General features: G+C 41.3%; 2 protein-coding genes and 1 pseudogene across 2 annotated transcripts; 1 reads left to right on the top strand and 2 right to left on the bottom strand.

The window, feature by feature from the left end:
- Positions 1-2,393: 2,393 nt before the first annotated feature.
- Positions 2,394-23,745, bottom strand: part of LOC137737313 (uncharacterized) — a 67,858-nt pseudogene continuing 46,506 nt past the window's right edge.
- LOC148698600 (uncharacterized) lies at positions 6,594-12,591 on the bottom strand. Its single transcript, XM_088677311.1, has 2 exons — positions 11,166-12,591; positions 6,594-6,679 (listed from the first exon to the last, which is right to left on the bottom strand). The coding sequence occupies exons 1-2, from the start codon at positions 12,145-12,147 to the stop codon at positions 6,594-6,596; spliced, it is 1,068 nt and encodes a 355-aa protein (XP_088533437.1). The 5' UTR covers positions 12,148-12,591.
- On the top strand, positions 16,532-19,648 carry LOC137747063 (scarecrow-like protein 22). Its single transcript, XM_068487066.2, has one exon. It carries the CDS (start codon positions 17,144-17,146, stop codon positions 19,388-19,390), a length of 2,247 nt encoding a protein of 748 aa, XP_068343167.2. The 5' UTR covers positions 16,532-17,143; the 3' UTR covers positions 19,391-19,648.

Genomic DNA, 23,745 nt, shown 5'->3' with positions numbered 1-23,745 from the left:
ATTTGTTTCATGAACTCCATAATCTGCCCAAATTGCTCGTCCAATTTACCCAACTTCTTGTCTTGATTTTGTTCGTCCTGCGTCAAAGAGGTTAGTAATTGAAAATTTTTATCATTATCCATGGACATACTTGAACTTGATTGGAATTGTTGTGGGGGAGGTTGTGGTGGCTGCATAGGTGTTGTATTGAACTCCTCATATGGTTGCCAATATGCTTCTTGTTGAGCCTCCTTGGCTTGATTTTGTGACCCCTGCGCCAAAGAATTTATTTCATTAAGAATTTGATTATAATCTATTGGCGAACTTGAATTTAATTGAGCATATTGCATATGAAGTTGTGGTGGCTGCATAGGTCTTGAATAGAACTCCTCATATGGTTGCCAATATTCTTCACGTTGAACTTGTTGATCTTCCCACCATATAGAGTTTGAATGATCCCTCCAATCTCTTTGTGGACATTGATTGGCTTGAAATCCTTGCCTATATGAAGCACCAAATGTAGGGACACTCTGCATTGTGGTCCTTTCGGCATACGGCGACAATTTAGAAGTAAGATTTGCCAATTGAGCTTGAATGCTAGCAAAATCCATATCTTACTTCTCTAGTACCTAAAATCAAAGAAAGAGAACTAAATCAAATATCAAAAGTAACAACAAACAAAGAAAACAACACTAAGTTAGAAACTAAAACGAAAACAACTAAACCAAAAAAAAGAAAAGAACCGAGGGATTAGCAAAGTTGCTAATCCCCGGTAACGGCGCCAAAATTTGATGCGTGATTTATACGCACACAAATTAAACCCTCTTTTCGTCAAATTATAGTATATGTATAAGTAGGGATCGTTCTGGACTGGGGATTAGGAGGGATTGTTAATCACTTGGATTTGACTCAAAAACGTAAAAACACAATATAAAACACTAAACTAGACTCAAAGAATGTAAAACTAAACTTTAAAACACTAAGACAAACCAAAGACTCAAAATGCTTTTAAAAACACAAACTAAAATGATTTCTAACTAAATTGACATTAAAGTAAAGGGGGATTTAAGTTTATACGAAAATTGAAATAACGAAACAAGTTAAATAAACTAGACAGAATGTAAATATGAAATTGATGAAATGGAATGAATGGATGATAGAATAGCTAAGGGGTTCTTCTCCACACATGTTACACTTGCATACAAGATTGATTCTCAGTTGGTCTTTCGATAAATTATGAAACTCAACGCCCTGGGTTAATTAGGTCCGCTTAAATTAACCGTCAAGTTTTCCTTAAGTTAATGAATTGGATGGGTTAGCGCAACGCAATTCACCACATTCTCCAAAAGTCCTTTACGTGAACAGCACAATAAAGATACAATCAAAGATCATTAAGCATTATGAAAACTATAAGTGTTGACGAGGCATTCGTTACTATGATGAGCATGAAACTCGTGCCAAGAATTCATTTAACGCGATTGTTTATAAGCAACCTCCACTACTTGTGAATATAAGTTCATAACGATTAGGTGAAATTCACTTATATTCTAGCGTCATATTTATGCATGAAAATTAAGCGCGCATTCTTAATAAACATTCATAAATAAGTTATCAATCAAACGGTTAAACAAATTGAATCCACAACTTATGAAATTCCAACGAAAGTTAATCAATTCATATTGCAAATATAAACATAGTTTCGAATCACCCCCTAGCTAAAGGGGGTTTAGTTCCTCATAACTTTGAAATCAAAGAAACACCTAAACATTCCAACAACTCAAACTTGAATTGTATGAATGTTTAGGCACTCTTCTCTTCCATTCCTCATACGTACAAAACAAAGAGAATTGAATTTAAACTTTGAAATCAAAGAAACACCTAAACATTCCAACAACTCAAACTTGAATTGTATGAACGTTTAGGCCCTCTTATCTTCCTCGTTGTTGTAGCACAAGGTCTAAGGTGAGGTTTGGGGAATTATGGAAATGGATGAGGAATGGTGGAAGGGGGACTCACGGTTTGGATTCTAAGGGGAAGATGGGAAGCTCACGGCTAGGGAATAATGGAAGTGTTTGAGGGGTGTTGTGTTGTGAATGAGATGTCAGAAATGGAGAGATGTGAATTGAATGGGGAGTGAATGAATGCAAGGGTATTTATAGGAGTAGTGGAGGGAACATATGGCTATGTCATTTGTAGGTGAAGTAGGTGGATGTTGTAGGTGAAGTAGGTGGAAGTTGTAGGTGAAGTAGGTGGATGTTGTAGGTGAAGTAGGTGGATGTTGTAGGTGATTATGAGTGATAAGTGATAAGTGTATGATATGTTAAGTGATAAGTGAATGATTATGATAAGTGATAAATGAATGTATGATATGATAAGTGGTGAATGATATGTGGTGAATGATAAGTGGTAGTGTTTAAGTATTTAAAATAGGGAACAAAGCCCTTCCTTGCATGGCAAGGAAGGGAGACACAAGGAAACACACGACAATGTCCTAAGGTTGCTAGGAATGTTGTTTTTGTGTTCTAAAATGCGTAGGAGTTTTCAATGATGCTCAAACATGAGGTCTTTTTAGGATTTAACTTTCCTACTTCAAGTCTTCAATTTCGTCCATCCTTTTGGCTCCAAGCATATGATATCTATTCCAATCTCTAATTTGCTCCAAAAGGCTCCAAAAGGCATCCTTTTGCATACTTTGCCCTTAGAACCTGAAAACACACAAAAGAAGCATAAAGAACTAAAATAACTAAAGAAACATAACGTAAATGTACGAGAACAAGCCATTTAAGTTGCATAAATATGCTCCTATCAGTTACAATGAAAGGCTCATTCAACGATATACTGCATTTCAAATGCCAGACATGCACAATGCCCGACAAATTGACTTGATAGAACACCAGTGGGCATTGAAACAAGCTGAAGATAATTAAGTTCATTTAGTGTGTTTTTTTGAATTTGGTATGTTTATGTTATTTTATTTGGTGTGTTTTATTATATTGGTATGTTTATGTAATTTTTTTATGTTTATGTTTATGTAATTCTTAGTATATGTAATTCTTAGTATGTTTATGTTTATGTTTATGTAATTTTTTTTATGTTTATGTTTATGTAATTCTTAGTATATGTAATTTTTTTATGTTTATGTTTATGTAATTCTTAGTATATGTATTTTAAGAAGAAAACAGAGTCACACTTTGTGTGGGTTTTAATCTATGTAAAAAGAAGATAATTAGAACGATGGTCATGGACTTTTAATTATTTTATACAAGTAGAAAATCACTTTTTTTTTTCAATAAAAGAAAATATTAGAGTGGGCTTAAACAATAATAAATCACAATTTGTCACATCCCGGCCCGGGACGGATCACTTCCCGGGCCCGCTCCACCACCGTAGCACGATATTGTCCGCTTTGGGCTTACCATTCCCTCACGGTTTTGTTTTTGGAAACTCACGAGCAACTTCCCAGTGGGTCACCCATCATGGGATTGCTCTAGCCCTCTTCTCGCTTAACTTCGGAGTTCCGATGGAACCTGAAGCCAGTGAGCTCCCAAAAGGCCTCGTGCTAGGTAGGGATGGGAATATACATTTAAGGATCACTCCCCTGGGCGATGTGGGATGTCACAATCCACCCCCCTTAGGGGCCCGACGTCCTCGTCGGCACACCACGGCCAGGGTTAGGCTTTGATACCAAATTGTCACATCTCGGCCCGGGACGGATCACTTCCCGGGCCCGCTCCACCACCGTAGCACGATATTGTCCGCTTTGAGCTTACCATTCCCTCACGGTTTTGTTTTTGGAAACTCACGAGCAACTTCCCAGTGGGTCACCCATCATGGGATTGCTCTAGCCCTCTTCTCGCTTAACTTCGGAGTTCCGATGGAACCCGAAGCCAGTGAGCTCCCAAAAGGCCTCGTGCTAGGTAGGGATGGGAATATACATTTAAGGATCACTCCCCTGGGCGATGTGGGATGTCACACAATTGGCATAAAGCAAGGAGGCAGAGGGTAATTCTTAGTATAAATAACTTACCAAATTAATTTGAATAAATATTCAAGAAATTGGAAACAACATAAATAATACAAACAATAAATAATAAATTACAACCCAAAGTGATTGGAAAATTATGGGCTCCAATTACAAAAAGTACTCTATTCATCATCACTTAACCAATTTGTGGTGCTAGGATGATCTTCTCTTGTGGTGCTAGAACCACCTTGGCTTGCTATCGTTTCTCTTGCACGCCTCCTTCGCACCACGTCCGTTTTCTCTGACTTCCAAAAAAATTTAGAATTTGGAGACTTCCTTTCTAAAGACATGTTCATAATCTCACGATCTTGTTGAGCCCGTCTTTCTTCTCTAACATGTTCCCTTTCTTGCCTAAGTAGCTCTCTTTCTCTCTTATCAGCATAAAATTCTCTCTCAACAGCTGCTGTTTTTGCTGCCTCTCTAGCCTTATCATCCTCATCTTTCGCCATTTCCCTCGCCAAAGTCAATTCACCTTGGCGAGTAAGTTCTTCCATGAACTTTGCATAATCATTCTTGGAAGCACCCCCTTTTCTCTTTGAAGCCTTCTTACCTTGAGGCCTAATTGGATAACGGGTCGAACCCGACGCTTGTTCAGGGAGGGGCGTTTCGGGCACTTCTTCTGCATCATCTTCATGAACATGATCGGGTGTAGAGTGTAGAGGGGTGTTGTTCATGTGCACTTCTGGACCGACTGGCACAACTCTAAATTTAGGACAATCTTTGACAATATTCCAACATTCCCACCGGTTGAATGATTTATTTTTGCTTTTGGTTTTGGCAGCATACCAAGCTTGTGCTTGAAGTTCCTACACAATAAAAATAAGTAACAAATAAATAATACAAATAAATAATTATAATGAAAATAAGTAACAAATAAATAATACAATTGGCTAAGTAAATAATACAAATAAATAATTATAATGAAAATAATATAAACAACATAATTATAATGTAAGTCGGTAACAAATAAATAATACAAACCATAAATAATAAATTATGTAGGTAACAAATAAATAATACAAACAATAAATAATAAATTTTGTACGTAACAAATAAATAATACAAATAATAAATAATAAATTATGTAGGTAACAAATAAATAATACAAATAATAAATAATAAATAACAAATAAATAATACAAACAATAAATAATAAATTATGACGATAACAAATAAATAATACAAACAATAAATAATAAATTTTGTACGTAACAAATAAATAATACAAACAATAAATAATAAATTATGACGGTAACAAATAAATAATACAAACAATAAATAATAAATTTTGTACGTAACAAATAAATAATACAAACAATAAATAATAAATTATGTAGGTAACAAATAAATAATACAAACAAATAATTATAATGTAAATTTGGGTATCAAATAAATAATATATTGTTACCTGATCCGAGTAATTTTCCCCACTTCGAATATTACTACTAGCTTGTGCCAAGGCGTCTCTCCATGTTGACACACCCCGACCGAAATCGGAGCGTGATGGCCGTCACACAAAGGTGACGTAGCCATGTGCACGTGCGGAAGCTAATAAAGTAGTAATATAAAAGTATGAACAATTAAAAACTAGCATACAAAGTACTAGAATAAGTGCTAGTATGTGAGATACAAGTTTAGAGCAGGTCTATAGCAGCCCAAATAAAACGATAACAGTAGCACGCCCGAAGGCAGCCCTACAATAGGGAGTGTCTGTCAGAACGCCGAAGAGCTCTCAAAGGAAACCACCGCAACGGCTAAGCAACTAGAACCTGGAGAGGCGCAAAAACAAAAGCGTGAGTGGGCAAAAACAAATCTCTTTGAAAACCATTTAGCAAAATACATTCTAACCCCTCGCCGTAAAACCTGTATACTTCCCAGAAATAAACATATATACGTATGTATAGATATGCCAAGCATGCTCAAGGGTATGCTAATCATGCTCAAGAATATGCCATGTCAAACCTCATAATGATATGTAAGTGCCTAGGTATAAATCATATCAACATCATAACATCTGGCAGCCGGAGTCACCTAACGTGACCTGTACGGCTGCATCTAGAGCTCAAATCTCAATCTCAATATCTAAACCTGCCCACGAGTCGGAACCACCTAAAGTGGTCTGTACGACAGGCCTGGGTGTAATACATATATATACGCTCTAGTGCTACGATCACGTGAAGACTGTGCGACTAATCGCGGGTCACCTACGAGTCGGAACCACCTAATGTGGTCTGTACGACAGGCCTATGCACCTAACTTGGATCCAAGCTGAGCGTGTGGTGCGGGAGGTGAACATCACGTGAAGGACTGTGCCCTACTCTGGGCGGGAGCACTAACACCGGGGGTGCAGGTTATGAGCTCTCTAGGCATCTCAAACCACTACGGAAACATAAACATGAATGTCACTTACCTGGCACTTACCTTTGCGTCCACAGCACCCAATATGCATATGTATGTGTATGCCATTAATAATGCATGAAATGATACATAAACGATAATAATAAAGTGCATGGCATAATGTAATTAACCCTTTTAATCAATTTCTGGGAATATAATTGTATATAGGTATATACGGAAAACAAAAGCCCACTCACTGATATGTAGAAGGGTCGTAGCCCCCCTGCCTCGCGTGACCACGCTCGTCCTCGGGATACGTGTCACCTATATGCGAAATAACTACAAAAACGTCAACTTTAAAGCACATAACCAACTTCTCGAAGTAACTTCTCATACATTGCTCAAAATGGACAAATGAATATACCAACGGGCTCTAAACAACCTCAGGATCACAACCATATTTTTAAAATAATTTTTGGACCCCGCACGCGCCCCCACGCGCCGTCCTATGCACGGCCCTACGCGCCTCCCACGCGCGGCCACGTGCACTACACACTGACGGCGTCAACTGACGCCGTCAGGAATATTCCTTTAACCTGACAGAATATTCCGTTATACTTAACTGACGCCGTCAACTGCCGTTAGGAATATTCCGTTAAGTCTAACGGAATATTCCCCTTTCTTCTCCGGCGAGACGCCGGCGCCGGCGACGGCGCCGGAAAACTGGGTAATTTTCAAACTAAGTTTTCTCCTTCGTTTTTCAACCATTTTTCACAATCTTTATACCAAAATGAAGCTTAGGACTAGTAGAACAACGTTAGACTAGTTTCAAGGCCTAAAAATCAAGGAATTATACCTGTCTTCAAGGTCAAAACTCGGCCAACTTTGCACAGGACGATCCCGACGTCCAAATTCACCCAACGAACCACTCCCAAGTTCCTGGGAACCTCACAAACACAACCACAAGCTCAGAAATCTCTAAAACTCAATGTACAAGCTTGCATGAACAGTACCCAAAACGGAGTTTAAGAAATCGACGTGAAAACGTCGATGTTCTTACCTGAAAAGGGTATATTCGTGCTCCCCTCGACCTCACGATCACAACTCCACCCTTGGTTTCCTCGATCTGCTACGGGATAATGGTTCTTGGTGTGTGTCCGTACATGTACAGTGGCAAAGGGAGCTCGGGGGAGAGGGAGACAGGGAGAAGACAGAGGGAGAGAGAGAGCAGTGTCAGTGTGTATGTGTGGGAGTGTGCAAGGTTCCAAACACATGCCCCAACACACCAAACAACCCACAACATGACAAAATCGAACTAGGGGCAAAATTGTAATTTCATACGTACGTTTCGATATTTCCGGGACGGGATGTCACAACCTTTCCACCTTAAAAGAATTTCGTCCCGAAATTCAAAACAACAAAGCAGCAACCCCCTAGTAGTCAAAGAACAATCGAGGGTACAAATCCCTCATTCGACCTTCTGTCTCCCACGTAGCTTCCTCAACTGAATGATTCCTCCACAGAACCTTCACTAAATTTACCGTCTTGTTCCTCAAAACCTTCTCTTTCCAATCTAGTATCGTCACCGGCTCCTCCTCGTACGTCAAATCTGGGTTAATCTCAAGCGGTTGAGGAGGTATCACGTGAGATGGATCAGCAACATAGTGTCGGAGCATAGACACGTGAAAAACATTATGCACTCTAGCCAACTCCGGAGGCAACTCCAACCTGTAAGCTACCTCACCAACTCGTTCTGTGACCACGTATGGTCCGATGTACCTGGGACTCAACTTCCCCTTCTTTCCGAACCGCACAACACCTCTCCACGGTGAAAGTTTCAGAAATACCCAATCTCCGACCTCATATGCTCTGTCCGTAGCATGCCGATCCGCCAGACTCTTCTGCCTGTCCTGAGCTGCTTTCAGGTTAGACTTGATCACCTGAACGTTCTGAGTAGTCTCCTCAACAATCTCTGGACCTACTAAGACTCTTTCTCCAACCTCTGACCAACACAACGGTGTGCGACAAGCTCTGCCATACAAGGCCTCAAATGGCGCCATGCCAATGCTCGAATGAAAACTGTTGTTGTAAGCAAATTCCATCAAATCTAACCGCTGGTGCCAAGCATCACTAAACTGCAACACCGAAGCTCGCAGCATATCCTCCAAAGTCTGAATAGTTCTCTCTGACTGTCCGTCTGTCTGTGGATGATACGCCGTACTGTAAAGTAATCTCGTGCCCAAAGCTTCCTGGAAAGCTACCCAAAACTTCGATGTAAATCGTGGATCTCGATCCGAAATAATGCTCACAGGGACACCGTGGTACTTTACAACCTTCGAGATGAACAACTCCGCTAAACGGCTCAAAGAATACTTCTCTCTCACTGAAATGAAATGGGCCGATTTAGTGAGTCGATCAACGATCACCCAAATGCCGTCAAAGTCATTTTGTGTACGCGGCAACTTGTACACAAAATCCATGGTGATATTTTCCCATTTCCACTCCGGAACGGGAAGTTGCTGCAACAACCCAAACGGCTTCTTCCTTTCTGCTTTAACTTGCTGACAAACAGCACATCTACTCACATACTCAGCTATCTCCCTCTTCATACCCGGCCAATAATAAAACAGTCGAATGGTATGATACATTTTAGTAGCTCCTGGATGCATGGCATAAGCCGAGATATGTGCTTCATCGAGAATTTCTTTCTTCAACTCCACACTATTAGGCACGAACATTCTACCCTCTAGCATCAACATGCCATCAGAATCGCGAACTCTGAGGTCTCGCCTCCTTCCTTGCTCTCTAGCTTGAATAAGTTCTTGAGTCTCCTGATCAGCTACCTGAACTTCAAGCACCCGGTCGACCAAAATTGGCCTGACTTGGAAATTAGCAAGTAAAGCCACATCTCTGTCCTCCGCTTCTAACCTTACTCCCGTAGCACGCAAGTCCGCCAAAAGAGGAATACGGCTAGCGTACAACGCATTAATGCGACCCTGTGACTTCCTGCTAAGAGCATCAGCCACTACGTTCGCACGACCAGGATGATAATCAATCGTGCAATCGTAATCACTGAGCAACTCTAACCACCTCCGTTGACGAAGATTAAGCTCCTTCTGTGTAAAAAGATACTGGAGACTCTTGTGATCTGTAAAGATCTTGCACTTCTCTCCGTAAAGATAGTGTCTCCACAACTTCAATGCAAAAATGATAGCAGCCAACTCCAAATCATGTGTAGGGTAATTCATCTCATGAGGTTTTAACTGCCGCGAAGCATAAGCAATCACCCTACCATGCTGCATCAATACACATCCCAGACCATTCAAGGAAGCATCACTATAAACCTCGAAATCACCACTATCGTCTGGGAGTGCCAAAACAGGTGCATGAGTGAGACAATGCTTCAACTGCTGGAAACTCTGTTCACACCTATTATCCCACTCAAATTTAACATCCTTCCTCGTTAACCTCGTCAACGGCAAGGCAATCACCGAAAAATCCTTAACGAATCTCCGATAATACCCCGCCAAGCCAAGGAAACTTCTCACCTCGGTGACGGTCCGCGGTTGCTCCCAGCTCTCTACCGCTGCAACCTTCTGAGGGTCAACCAGAATACCCTGAGCAGAAATGACATGCCCCAAGAATGCAACTTGGTCTAACCAGAACTGGCACTTGCTAAACTTAGCATATAACTGGTGTTCCCTCAACCTTTTCAACACCAAAGTAAGATGTCGAACATGCTCTGCTTTCGACTTAGAATACACCAGAATATCGTCAATGAAGACAATGACAAATCTATCCAAGTAAGGCTGGAATACTCGGTTCATCAAATCCATAAAGGCGGCTGGTGCATTCGTCAACCCAAATGGCATAACCAGAAACTCGTAATGACTGTAACGAGTTCTGAATGCCGTCTTAGGGACATCATCCTTACTGATCTTCAGCTGATAGTACCCAGACCTCAAGTCTATCTTCGAAAACACACAAACACCTCTCAGCTGATCGAACAAATCATCGATACGAGGCAATGGATAACGGTTTTTAATCGTCACCCGATTGAGTTGCCTATAATCGATGCACAGCCTCAAAGTTCCATCCTTTTTCCTCACAAACAACACTGGAGCGCCCCAAGGCGACGTACTAGGCTGGATAAATCCCTTATCCACTAACTCTTGCAGCTGAACTTTCAATTCCCTCAACTCCGCGGGAGCCATACGATAAGGAGTTAAAGAAATGGGATTTGTACCTGGAAGCAACTCGATAGTGAACTCTACGTCTCGATCTGGGGGTAAACCAGGTAAATCCTCAGGGAATACATCAGGGAAGTGTCTGACCACTCTCACATCCTCCACTCTGCTAGTAACAGCCTCATCTAGCACCACATGAGCCAGATACCCCTGACAACCCTTAGATAACAACTTTTTCGCTCGCAGCGCCGAAATAACGCCATGTCTCACTCCACTCTGCTCACCCACGAAAGTAACCACAGGTAGTCCAGGTCGGTGCAACGTAACTACTTTCCCGTAACAGTCAATGTTGGCACGATAGAAGTGCAACCAATCCGTGCCCAAAATCACATCAAAGTCCACAATATCTAACGGGATAAGATCGGCTGACAGAGCAACACCCTCTACGATCACTGGACACCCTGGGTACACACAATCTACAACACAACTCTCTCCTCTAGGCATAACAAACTCTAAATCATACCCTAGAGGTGTGGGGCGAGGTTGCGTCACTTGAGCAAATGTATGAGAAATTACGGAATGTGTAGCTCCACAATCAATTAAGACTCTAGCGTAACAACCAAGAATGTTCAACGTACCCAATATCAAGTCCGGGTTGTTCTGAGCGTCCTGCAGAGAAATATTGTGAAGACACCCCTGTCCCTGCTGACGCCCGCCTCGGCCTCTGCTCGCCTGAATGCCACGTCCCTGAGCACCACGCCCCTGACTGGGCTGACCCGACTGTCTCGAAGACCCTGCACTGCTAGTGGCAATCTCCCCCTGCTGATACTGTCCTCCCTGATACCACTGAGAGCCACCCGCTGGAGCTGGAGGATACGGCGTATAGCCGCCTGAATACTGGGGGTAGCCACCCTGGGAATAGGGATCCTGAGGGTATTGATACTGCCCCGGAGCATAAGGGACAGCATCACCCTGATAGTGGTAAGCACCACCTCGACTCGTCTGGCCGTAGCTACTAGGACCCTGGATCTGCTGGAGTGGTGCAGGCGGTGGCATAAAGGTCTGCTGTGGTTTCTGCTGCTGCTGACCTTGGGGACAATTCGCCGCTCTATGTCCCACCTGTCCGCATGTGAAGCACCCGTTACTGCCACGTCTACACTCGCCGAAATGCCGGTTGCTACACCTACGACAAACTGGGGCTCTGCCTCGCCCACCATCGCCCTGTCTCTGGCCTCTAGCGCCACCAGCAAATCTACCTCCACGGCCCTGTCCAGTGGCACTAAAGCCACCACTCGAAGAACTCGAGCTAGCTCCACCTCTTTTGAAGTTCTGAGTCTGACGGGGCCCGAGCGATGCCTGACCTTTTCCTTTATCATCTTTCTTCTGGTTGCTATCCTTCTCCTCATCAGTATCGCTCGACATATTCTCCGAATCCTCGATCCTCAGCAGTATCTCATAGAAGTCCCTGTAAGTCTCGCTGTGGACAGTCGACGCCATAGAACGCCACTTCTTCCTGGTGCCCAAACGGAAAAGACGGAGCATCTCTGCCGGATTACCAGCGACATCAGGGTGATAACGAGATAAGTCCGTAAACTTCCGGTAGTACTCATTCGCTGACATCTTCCGCTACTTCAGGTCGGTAAACTCCTGCTTCTTCCGGTCAATGTACTCAGGGGGCACATACCTTCTCCTAAACAACTCAGTAAAAACATTCCAATCAATCCTCTGATCCGGAGTCAACCTACGAAGCTCCTGCTCCCACCAAGCTGCCGACTCCGTATCCAGAAACCACGAGGTCGTCTCGACCCACCTCTCCACAGGCAAATTCCCCTGATTATGCAGCACGCGGAAAGTCTTCTCTAAATGTTCTAGCCAGCGCTCTGCGCCCTCGTGCCCCTCACTGCCCTTAAACTTATCCAACTTCAAATTATACATGGTTTCCAGAGGGGTCCTCTGGGGAGGGCGCATCACTGCCTGAAGGGCTGTAGCAAAAGCTTCCCCCAACTGAGTAATATCGGGGAAACTAGGCTCAGAAGAGCGACGGGGTTCCCGACGAGGCGGCATAGTTCTGACAGAAGACACCAAAGTTATTAGAATACTCACACAGACACAGGACTGCCAAACCTAGGCTCTGATACCAAACTGACACACCCCGACCGAAATCGGAGCGTGCTGGCCGTCACACAAAGGTGACGTAGCCATGTGCACGTGCGGAAGCTAATAAAGTAGTAATATAAAAGTATGAACAATTAAAAACTAGCATACAAAGTACTAGAATAAGTGCTAGTATGTGAGATACAAGTTCAGAGCAGGTCTATAGCAGCCCAAATAAAACGATAACAGTAGCACGCCCGAAGGCAGCCCTACAATAGGGAGTGTCTGTCAGAACGCCGAAGAGCTCTCAAAGGAAACCACCGCAACGGCTAAGCAACTAGAACCTGGAGGGGCGCAAAAACAAAAGCGTGAGTGGGCAAAAACAAATCTCTTTGAAAACCATTTAGCAAAATACATTCTAACCCCTCGCCGTAAAACCTGTATACTTCCCAGAAATAAACATATATACGTATGTATAGATATGCCAAGCATGCTCAAGGGTATGCTAATCATGCTCAAGAATATGCCATGTCAAACCTCATAATGATATGTAAGTGCCCAGGTATAAATCATATCAACATCATAACATCTGGCAGCCGGAGTCACCTAACGTGACCTGTACGGCTGCATCTAGAGCTCAAATCTCAATCTCAATATCTAAACCTGCCCACGAGTCGGAACCACCTAAAGTGGTCTGTACGACAGGCCTGGGTGTAATACATATATATACGCTCTAGTGCTACGATCACGTGAAGACTGTGCGACTAATCGCGGGTCACCTACGAGTCGGAACCACCTAATGTGGTCTGTACGACAGGCCTATGCACCTAACTTGGATCCAAGCTGAGCGTGTGGTGCGGGAGGTGAACATCACGTGAAGGACTGTGCCCTACTCTGGGCGGGAGCACTAACACCGGGGGTGCAGGTTATGAGCTCTCTAGGCATCTCAAACCACTACGGAAACATAAACATGAATGTCACTTACCTGGCACTTACCTTTGCGTCCACAGCACCCAATATGCATATGTATGTGTATGCCATTAATAATGCATGAAATGATACATAAACGATAATAATAAAGTGCATGGCATAATGTAATTAACCCTTTTAATCAATTTCTGGGAATATAATTGTATATAGGTATATACGGAAAACAAAAGCCCACTCACTGATATGTAGAAGGGTCGTAGCCCCCATGCCTCGCGTGACCACGCTCGTCCTCGGGATACGTGTCACCTATATGCGAAATAACTACAAAAACGTCAACTTTAAAGCACATAACCAACTTCTCGAAGTAACTTCTCATACATTGCTCAAAATGGACAAATGAATATACCAACGTGCTCTACACAACCTCAGGATCACAACCATATTTTTAAAATAATTTTTGGACCCCGCACGCGCCCCCACGCGCCGTCCTATGCACGGCCCTACGCGCCTCCCACGCGCGGCCACGTGCACTGCACACTGACGGCGTCAACTGACGCCGTCAGGAATATTCCTTTAACCTGACAGAATATTCCGTTATACTTAACTGACGCCGTCAACTGCCGTTAGGAATATTCCGTTAAGTCTAACGGAATATTCCCCTTTCTTCTCCGGCGAGACGCCGGCGCCGGCGACGGCGCCGGAAAACTGGGTAATTTTCAAACTAAGTTTTCTCCTTCGTTTTTCAACCATTTTTCACAATCTTTATACCAAAATGAAGCTTAGGACTAGTAGAACAACGTTAGACTAGTTTCAAGGCCTAAAAATCAAGGAATTATACCTGTCTTCAAGGTCAAAACTCGGCCAACTTTGCACAGGACAATCCCGACGTCCAAATTCACCCAACGAACCACTCCCAAGTTCCTGGGAACCTCACAAACACAACCACAAGCTCAGAAATCTCTAAAACTCAATGTACAAGCTTTGCATGAACAGTACCCAAAACGGAGTTTAAGAAATCGACGTGAAAACGTCGATGTTCTTACCTGAAAAGGGTATATTCGTGCTCCCCTCGACCTCACGATCACAACTCCACCCTTGGTTTCCTCGATCTGCTACGGGATAATGGTTCTTGGTGTGTGTCCGTACATGTACAGTGGCAAAGGGAGCTCGGGGGAGAGGGAGACAGGGAGAAGACAGAGGGAGAGAGAGAGCAGTGTCAGTGTGTGTGTGTGGGAGTGTGCAAGGTTCCAAACACATGCCCCAACACACCAAACAACCCACAACATGACAAAATCGAACTAGGGGCAAAATTGTAATTTCATACGTACGTTTCGATATTTCCGGGACGGGATGTCACAATGTACTAAACGATTGGCAAAGTAATTTCCAACGACTGGACATCGATTCTTTGATTCTTTTCCCACCAATTTTCTCAAGAAAATTGGTATGAATAAGACTCCACATTTCTCGCAACTGCATCTCATTACCCGTAAGCGAACTATGAGTAATTTCAACCCAGCTAGTACACAACGCAACATCTTCAATAAGCGACCAATTCGTACCTGCACCAGTGGTCATTTTGTTGAAAAAAGTGGATTCAAACTTTGAGACAAAGAAAGGAATGTGATTGAAAGTAGTTGAGAAAATATGAAATTGTTGTGTAAGGTAGATGATAATGAGAAGGTATTTATAGAAAAGTAAAAACAATTTTTTTTACAATTTTTTTCAGATTTTTCAGATTTTTTTTTGAATTTTTTACAATTTTATTTAAATGTTTATTCAATTAATTAATCTCTGCCGTTGGATATAAAAAAATTTGAATTCCAACACTCCAAATTGTGCCACGTGTCACAACAGTAACTTTTCTTAATTTTAAAACTGTTTTTTCTTTTTTTTTTATTTATAAAGAATATTAATATCCACCGTTGATCTCAAATCGAACGGTGGATATTAAATCTGATTCTTTTTTTTTTTTACCGTGGAGATTGAACGGTCCACATTAAGTGACCGTTGAGATCTAACGGACCGTGGGAAGCCACGTGGCTTCCCAACGGTAACTGACAGACTCTTTTTTTTTCTAATTTTTGTGTTGGCGACGCGCCCCCACGCGCGGGTGGGGTGCACGCGCCTTACACAAAAAAAATTAAATATTGCGCTGACACCAGCCTGGCGTCAATATGACGTCACGTCCACCTCGGGCTGGCAATCCCCCACGGGCCCGAAGCTCGGGCCTCTACCATCCATCGGGCTGGCCCACGCTGGAGCTGATTGCCTGGCCCTCGGGCCCTTGTTCCGTCCACCTTCCCTCGAGCAAAAAGCCACGCTGGGCTTGCTCTAAGTAAATGGTGGGGATCCTCATGATTCACTAACATGGACAGTTCAATTTTAATTCAACGGTTACAAGTAAAGGATTTTTCTAAAATTTATAATAATTGTAGCCGTTTAATTTATAATACACAAACCACCATTTTCAAATCTTTATTTTTAGAGTGAATAGTAATTGACACGTTAACAAGTGGGAAGACTATTTTTTTGGGATGTAATATCCACACATCTCATTTTACTTCTCACACACCTTTTTAATTTTCGGCCGTCGAATCAGATGAATTAAAGAAGATCAATGGACATAAATTATCAAAGGGTATGTGAATAGCACATCTTTTATTTATTTATTTATTAAACAAACGATATTATCTACGTTAAGAGGAAATGGTAGGCTTAGCCTTACAATTGACAAGTAATAATGTGATTCAAATTTACTTTCGATGAGAATCAAGTCTAAAACATTTGGACTGTAGTACTAAGTGGCCAATAGTGAGCTTGATAGAGTTTGCGGTTGGCATTTACGCGTGATGCATGCGAATGGGTTTGAAGGGAGTGACAGTAACCCTAGTCCTTAGCAGCGAGTTAGATAACTACATCTACAGACAAAAGCCACATAAAAAAATTAAAAATTAAAAAACAAAAGTTAGAAAACGAGAGAAAGAGAGAGAGCACTTTACCACTTTTATATGTTGCACGCATCCACATAGCAGAAAACAGAAGGAAGACGAAGTAGCACTACTCCCCTCAAACCCTCGATCCTCAAGGCTCAAGGCAAACCAGAAGCAGCAGAGGAGAAAGAACGAGCAAAAATAAAAAAAATAATCCCACAAAAACGCCCAAACCCACACAGACAGAAGAAATGAAGAAAGAAGATGGTTCCAAAAGTGGGTCTTGAGCCCCGAGGCCTGTTTGTTTCAAATGCAAAAGCTTTTTCTGCAACAACAAAAGCCATTAAGCTAGCAGAACAGCGGAAGCCGCATCAGCAGCAGCTAAAAGTGCTTTTGGGTGCTGAGAGATTTCGTTTCAACAGCTGAGCATGTACTTGGGTAGTCTCTGTTTGACCCAGAATCTGGACTAAAAAACCAGAAAAAAATGAGTTTTTGTTTTTGGGGTTTTTAGCATTGAGCTCTCTGGGGTTGTAAATTTGAGTTCAACCTATTTGTAATTTGTGCTTTTGGGGTTGTGGGTTTTGTTGGTTTTGAAGAAAAACTGGAGATTTTTGTGTTTTTTGGTTTGAGGAGATTTGTAGGAGTGTTGATTTTGTTAGATGAAGGCCATGCCCCTACCCTTTGAGGAATTTCAAGGGAAGGGGGTGCTAGATTTCTCTTCTGTTTCTTCTTCTTCTGCTGCTGCTGCTGCTTCAGATTCATTTCTTTCATCGCCGCCGCAAAAGTGGATTCACCGCCACCACAGCAGCAAAGAGAATTGCTATGTGGGCAGCACTGAGCCCACCTCTGTTCTCGACACCAGAAGAAGCCCAAGCCCGCCCACATCCTCCTCAACACTGTCTTCCTCCCACGGCAGCGGAGCCAGCGGTGGCTCGACAGACACAACCACTGCGGCGGGGGTCGAAAACCCATCTCAAACACCCTTAGAGGAACAAAAATGCGGGCCGTCGCTCGGCATGGAGGACTGGGAGAGCGTTCTGTCTGAGTCTCCAGGTCAAGAGCAGTCCATCCTGAGGTTGATTATGAGTGACATCGAAGACCCCTCTCTCGGATTGAACACGCTGCTGCAGAGTTCAAGCGGCTCTGATCATCACCACCAAAATTTGGAATTCGGCTGCGGAGGGTTTCAGGATGTGGTGGATCAAGGCGGAGGATACGGCGGCGGCTTCGAACCCGATGATCATTCTGGGGGTTTGGTTAGCCCCTCTCTGCACGCAAGTTCTGGTCCTGATTTTAATTTCAGTAATAATGCCTCAAATGTTGAGACTCAGAGCAGCAATGCGAGACCAAACCCTACAATGTTCTCTGCTTCAATGAATAATCCTTTTCCGGTTTCGCTGTCTTCCGGCATGTTTCAGCGGCAACAGAACATGGGTCTGGAGGAGAAGCCTCAGATTTTCAATCCCCAGATGGTAATTAACCAAAACCAAGCTCAGTCTACACAGAACCCAGCTATGTTTATGCCTTTGACATATGCCCAATTGCAAGAGCACCACCTTCTCTCACCGCCTCCGTCGAAAAGGCTCAATTCTGGTGGATTTGGACCCGGTTACCCAGTCCAAAGGGTACCCTTTTTGAATCCCGGGTCAGAGCTATTGGCTCGGGCTCAGCAACAGCAGCAGCAGCTTCAGTTTCTTCCTCAGCACCTTCAGCAGCAGAGGCCAACAATGCCGGTGGCAAAGGAGAAAATGATGAGCCCGGCAGAGGGCGGTACAGAAATGATGAACCAGAACCACCAGCAGCAGCAGCTTCAGCAAGCAGTAATTGACCAGCTTTTTAATGCAGCAGAGCTGATCGAAACAGGAAATCCGGTACTCGCGCAAGGGATATTGGCGCGGCTCAATCACCAGCTCTCTCCCATTGGTAAGCCTTTTTCAAGGGCTGCTTTTTACTTCAAGGAGGCCTTGCAATTGCTCCTTCACATCAACACCTCTAGTATTTCTTCTTCGGCTTTGTCGCCTTTTAGCCTCATTTTCAAGATTGGTGCTTATAAATCGTTCTCTGAAATCTCGCCTGTTGTCCAATTTGCCAACTTTACTTGTAACCAAGCCATCCTTGAAGCCGTGGAGGGCTTTAATCGTGTTCATGTTATTGATTTTGATATTGGCTATGGCGGGCAATGGGCTTCTTTCATGCAAGAAGTTGCCTTGAGAAATGGGGGTGCATCTTCTCTTAAAATCACTGCATTTATATCGTCTTCCGCGCATGATGAATTTGAGGTTAGTTTCACTCGAGAAAACCTCAAATACTTTGCTAGTGAGCTCAACTTGGCATTCGAACTTGAACTTGTGAGCCTTGAGTCGTTGAACTCTGCTTCGTGGGGATTGCCTATTCATGCTTCTGACCGCGTGGCAATTGCTGTCAATCTCCCGATTGGCTCCTTTTCGAGTAACCCTTTATTGCTTCCATTGATCTTGCGTTTTGTTAAGCAGCTTTCTCCCAGAATTGTTGTCTCTTTGGACAGAGGCAGTGATCGGACCGATGTTCCATTTCCCAACCAAATAATCCAAGCCCTCCACTCTTACTCCGGCCTGCTTGAATCAATAGATGCTGTCAATGTAAACCCAGATGCACTGCAGAAGATTGAGAGGTACTTGCTCCAACCAGGCATTGAAAAGATTGTAACAGGCCGCCATCATTCCCCTAAAAGAACACCTTCCTGGAGGACACTGTTTTTGTCATCTGGGTTCTCACCATTGACATTCAGCAATTTCACCGAGTCCCAGGCCGAGTACTTGGTGCAGCGGACTCCGGTTGGGGGGTTCCACGTCGAGAAGAGACAGTCTTCGCTTGTTCTCTGCTGGCAGCGCAAGGATCTCATTTCTGCCTCAGCTTGGAGGTGCTGAAGAACCTGCATTTTGAAGTTGGTTCTACCAATTCATAACTTACTGCTTTAGTTTTGGAACTCTTTCGGTTCTCTTCCTTGATTCTGCAACTATGCCCTAATTGTCTATGGTTCTGTAGTAGGCCTTTTTATTCCAATGAAGAAACTAAACATTCAAAGTAACTCAATGGCTTTGTACAGGTTTTGTTTATTTATTTATATTTTCAGTTTCTTACTTTAGAATTTGGGTATATCTATATATTCTGGTGTTTTTCTTAAAGATAGTGCCATTCACACACATATTTTTATTTTTCACACTGTTGTTAATTTTTGGATACCGACGTCTTCAATCCAGTTGATACAATGGCGGGAAATGGATAGGTGTGTGTGAGAAGCAAAAATTGATGTTACCTTTCACACCCTTGTTAATTTATGGATAATGACGTCTTCAACATCCGTCTAAACCCACCTAGGTTACGACCTATTTAGAAAGAAAATAGATAATTTTAATTTTTTATTTTATTTTTCTTTAATAAATTGTAAGAGACTTGTTGAATACTTAAATGACCACACATTATGTGCTTGTTTCCCATATTTTTATTATGTTCCAAGACTTCATAATATATATGTTATTCTATTTTGTAGTTTATAATTAAATTATATGTACTTTAAGTATAAACAAACACTTATTTATACGAAATATAATGGATTTACTTAAATCCGCCTAGACCTCACTTAGCTGTCTAGGCGCTAGGCTCTAACCCATCGCCAGACTAGCTCCTAGCGTCTTTTAAAACCTTGAATATAAGCTTTAAAACCCATCCAAACTATCTTCCACCATTGGCCTAAATTAAGCCAAATTCCTTTGTTCACCAGGTAAAATTCATATTTTAGTTTTGAGTATGTGTTTGGAATTTTGTTAATTTTGTATTTTGTTTCCATTAGGATTCCAAGCAAGCCTAGGGTTCACTAATGGTATAAAACCAATTTTATTTGGTCTTGGGGTTATTTTATTGGCACCTGTCATTTTGTTGAATGTGCCCCACGTAAAAATTTAACATTAAATGACTTATATGTCCTAATGTGAAAAGACTACTTAGACCTCATAAAGGTCGTTTATTTAAAAATAAAAATAAAATATTTTTTAATACACCCAAGATTGATAAGTAATTTTCTTCAAGCCTTCAAACCCACTCCTCACTCAATTTTAGAACAAAACACTAATCATTGAAAGTACAAACACGTTTTATGAAAAGAAAAAAAACTTGGTTTTGAAAAATGGTTTATGAAATCAGTTATTTGGAGGCTCGCATGAGGTAAGACTTCATAATTTTTTTTTATCATTTTTCATCAATTTGAATGATGTCGTTATGCTTGTTAAACCCTAAATCTTGATTCATATTTTGGGTAGGTACCTACTAAAAATTTGAATATATTTCCGTAGCTTCAACTTTTCGGTAGATACCTGCTGAAAATTTGAAACATTGTACTTGAATGCATTATTTGGTTGGAGCCTACTAAAAATATGCACGCCTTCGGTAGACTTGTTGGAAACTTGCATAGTTTTGGTAGCTTCCAACTGAAATATAGCACAGTTTGGAAATGACATACTGAATCTTACAAATTTATAGTAAGTGGGGTGTGTGATGGTGGCTTTCGTAAGTAAATGAGGTGTATTAAGGTAATTTTAAATTTTAAAAGTAAGTGTGAAGTATTTTTAGTACATGAGGAGTGCTAAAAAAAATATGTGGAGTGCCCATACGAAAACCTATATTTTCAATAGGGAACATACAATACGTAACAAATGAAACAGTGCAAGGTATCCACCATTCTTTATCTCTTCGGCAAAGATGTACTAAAATATCGCCATCTTTCTGGGGACCTACCAAAAACATGTGTTGGGATTTATTGTTTCCCAATTAGTAAGATGTTCAAATTAAAGCAAAATAAGAAAAATATGAAGTCTTACCTCTTTCAAAAAGTCGATTTCATGTTTCATTCCTAAAAAAAGAGTAGGTTTGAGAACTTAACATGTTACCTAACTTTAGAAATGACTTCGGGCGTATTTAAAGGATATTTAAAAAAAAAAAGAAATTAAAAAAAAAAATTTAGGGCCTAAATTTTCATTTCATATTAGAGCATCTAAGTTGTTTAGTATTAAATTTTAAGTGAGGTGTATTTAACAAATATGGGGTGTCAATAAAACAACCCTTATTGTTTGATTTCCTTCTCATTATCATGCTACATCCCTCTAACTACCAATTTTCTCCATTTTTAATTTGTGTGTATATGTTTATTTATGCCAGGTGAGCTAGATATGTAATGGTTTATAACCAATATTGATAATTATATCCAATATATATATATATATATATATATATATATCAAATTTTATGTTCTTTTTGACAAGATGAAACTCTAAACTACTATAATTTACAAAGACGTGATTCAAATTTGGTAAAAAAGGCAAGAGACTAAACTAATATTTTAGTTTAGAACATTTATCTTCAATCCATTGCGCCTCGAATTCAAACCATCCCTTCCGCCTAGTGTAGTTGTAGTAATATCGATTATAATAGAATAATAATAAGACAAACTCACATATAAATCTATAAGAAAGAAGAAGGAAAAAATGCTTATATACACGGTAGCATATATAACAATGAAGACAAGATTAAATAAATAATAAACCTTACCCGGCCCCTCATATAGCAAGAAAAACAAAGTATAAGAAAAGAAAAAGAAAGGGGGGGGGGGGAGGCATACACCTTACCCATCTTATAAAAGAATACAATAACGGAATCCCAACTCTTAACAAGAAATTGATGACGAACAATTTCATAGCCATCAGAATACGAAAAGACTCCAGATGTAGAAGTTTCCCAAATTAACACATCCTTGTCCTCACCAATTGGAAGAGGCATCTCTAAAATCTCTATAGCCAAGTCTAGAAAAGTAGAAGAAAAAATAGAAGGAATAACCTATTTTCCCATATGAATAATATTTGAGACCTTAGTACGAGATAGAAAAGGAGCAAGCTCAGTCGCACTAGCGACCTCCACAATAAATGTGTCTAACAATTTATCAACCTAAAGAGAAGTTCTAGAACCATTCCTAATCACCCAATGACAATTCTGAAACAAGATATGAAGAATGGATTTAATACCAGACTATATAGAAGATCATTTGTAACAAGAAGAGTATAAACGACCATGTCGCTGGAATCGTTCTCGAAAATAAACACTCCAAGGAGAATCAGGAGTAAATAATCATGTAGCTGGAATCGTTCTAAAAAATAAACACTCCAAGGAGAATTAGGAGTAATAATAACCCATCCAAGCTTTAAGAGAGTTGTAGCATTTAGAAAGCAAAGATCACGCACACACTCATTTTTCGGTGCACATATTTGAGACCAAGAAACGGTAACAATCTTCTTTGAGATCATGTCACCAGATCATATAAAATTACAAGCACATTGCAAAAGAGACCTTAGCAAGGAAGGTCACTGATAAACAGAAAAACTATGCAAAGGCATACTCTGAAAAAACTGATTGAGTTGAACTCTTCATGTCATACATAAAATTTTCCCATTCCAACCTGTTCACTTAGCTTTAACTTTATCTGCCATGGCTTGAAGATTACACATCTTAGGCTTGTCACAAAAATTGGAACTCCTAAATAGACAAATGGTACTTTACCTTCTTTGAATCCTAAGTAGCTTTGACCACAACTTTGTGATGCCTTAAAGTAGAGCTCAAGTAGAAAGTATTTTTATCCTTAATGATGAATTGACCAGAGTCCCTACCATATCTATAGAACCATACAAACTACGCAGTGTAACACCATCACTACTACAGAAAATGAACAAGTCATCTGCATAAAGAACACAAGGAGAAATACAACCTCCTGGAGCAAAAATTGGTTTAGTAAGCCCATCAAGTTGAAGTCGAATTTGACCCCTTGATAAGGCATCCTCAGCTAGACAGAAAAGCAACTGAGGGAGAGGATCCCCTTGGCGCACTCCCCGAGAACAAGAGAAAAAATCATGCGGGGAACCATTGATTAAGATGGACAATTTGGCATATCTTAAGATAGTAGAAACCCATTCCAAAAAACAAGTGGAAAACCCAAAGTTAGTAAGCACCTGCAACAAGAAGGACCAATCTAAAGTATCAAAAGCCTTAGCTATATCAACTTTAACTCTCATGTTACCATTGCGAGATTTTTTTGTCAAGCACATTGAAACATTCTGAAACAAGGTCAATACAATATGTGATATGTAGCCAAAATTTTGGACAGAAAGAATGCGTTGTGGAGAAAGAATTATGACAAAATTTTGTGGAGAAAGAACCCTAAAGCCTTATCTGTATCAAAAGC

This window comes from Pyrus communis, chromosome 2 (genome assembly GCF_041283825.1).
Source record: "Pyrus communis isolate YQ-2024b chromosome 2, ASM4128382v1, whole genome shotgun sequence".
In the NCBI taxonomy this organism is placed as follows: Eukaryota; Viridiplantae; Streptophyta; class Magnoliopsida; order Rosales; family Rosaceae; genus Pyrus; species Pyrus communis.
The sequence above is the reverse complement of the archived record's forward strand: the minus strand, read 5'-3'. Positions and strand labels throughout refer to the sequence as shown.

Excerpts from the sequence above, each read along its gene's own strand:
- LOC137747063 (XM_068487066.2), top strand. The coding sequence starts at position 17,144 with ATGAAGGCCATGCCCCTACCCTTTGAGGAATTTCAAGGGAAGGGGGTG.
- LOC148698600 (XM_088677311.1), bottom strand. The coding sequence starts at position 12,147 with ATGTCAGCGAATGAGTACTACCGGAAGTTTACGGACTTATCTCGTTAT. Across the intron at positions 6,680-11,165 it reads CAACCCGGACTTGATATTGG|TTATTTCGCATATAGGTGAC; the intron begins GTACGTTGAACA and ends ACGTTTTTGTAG.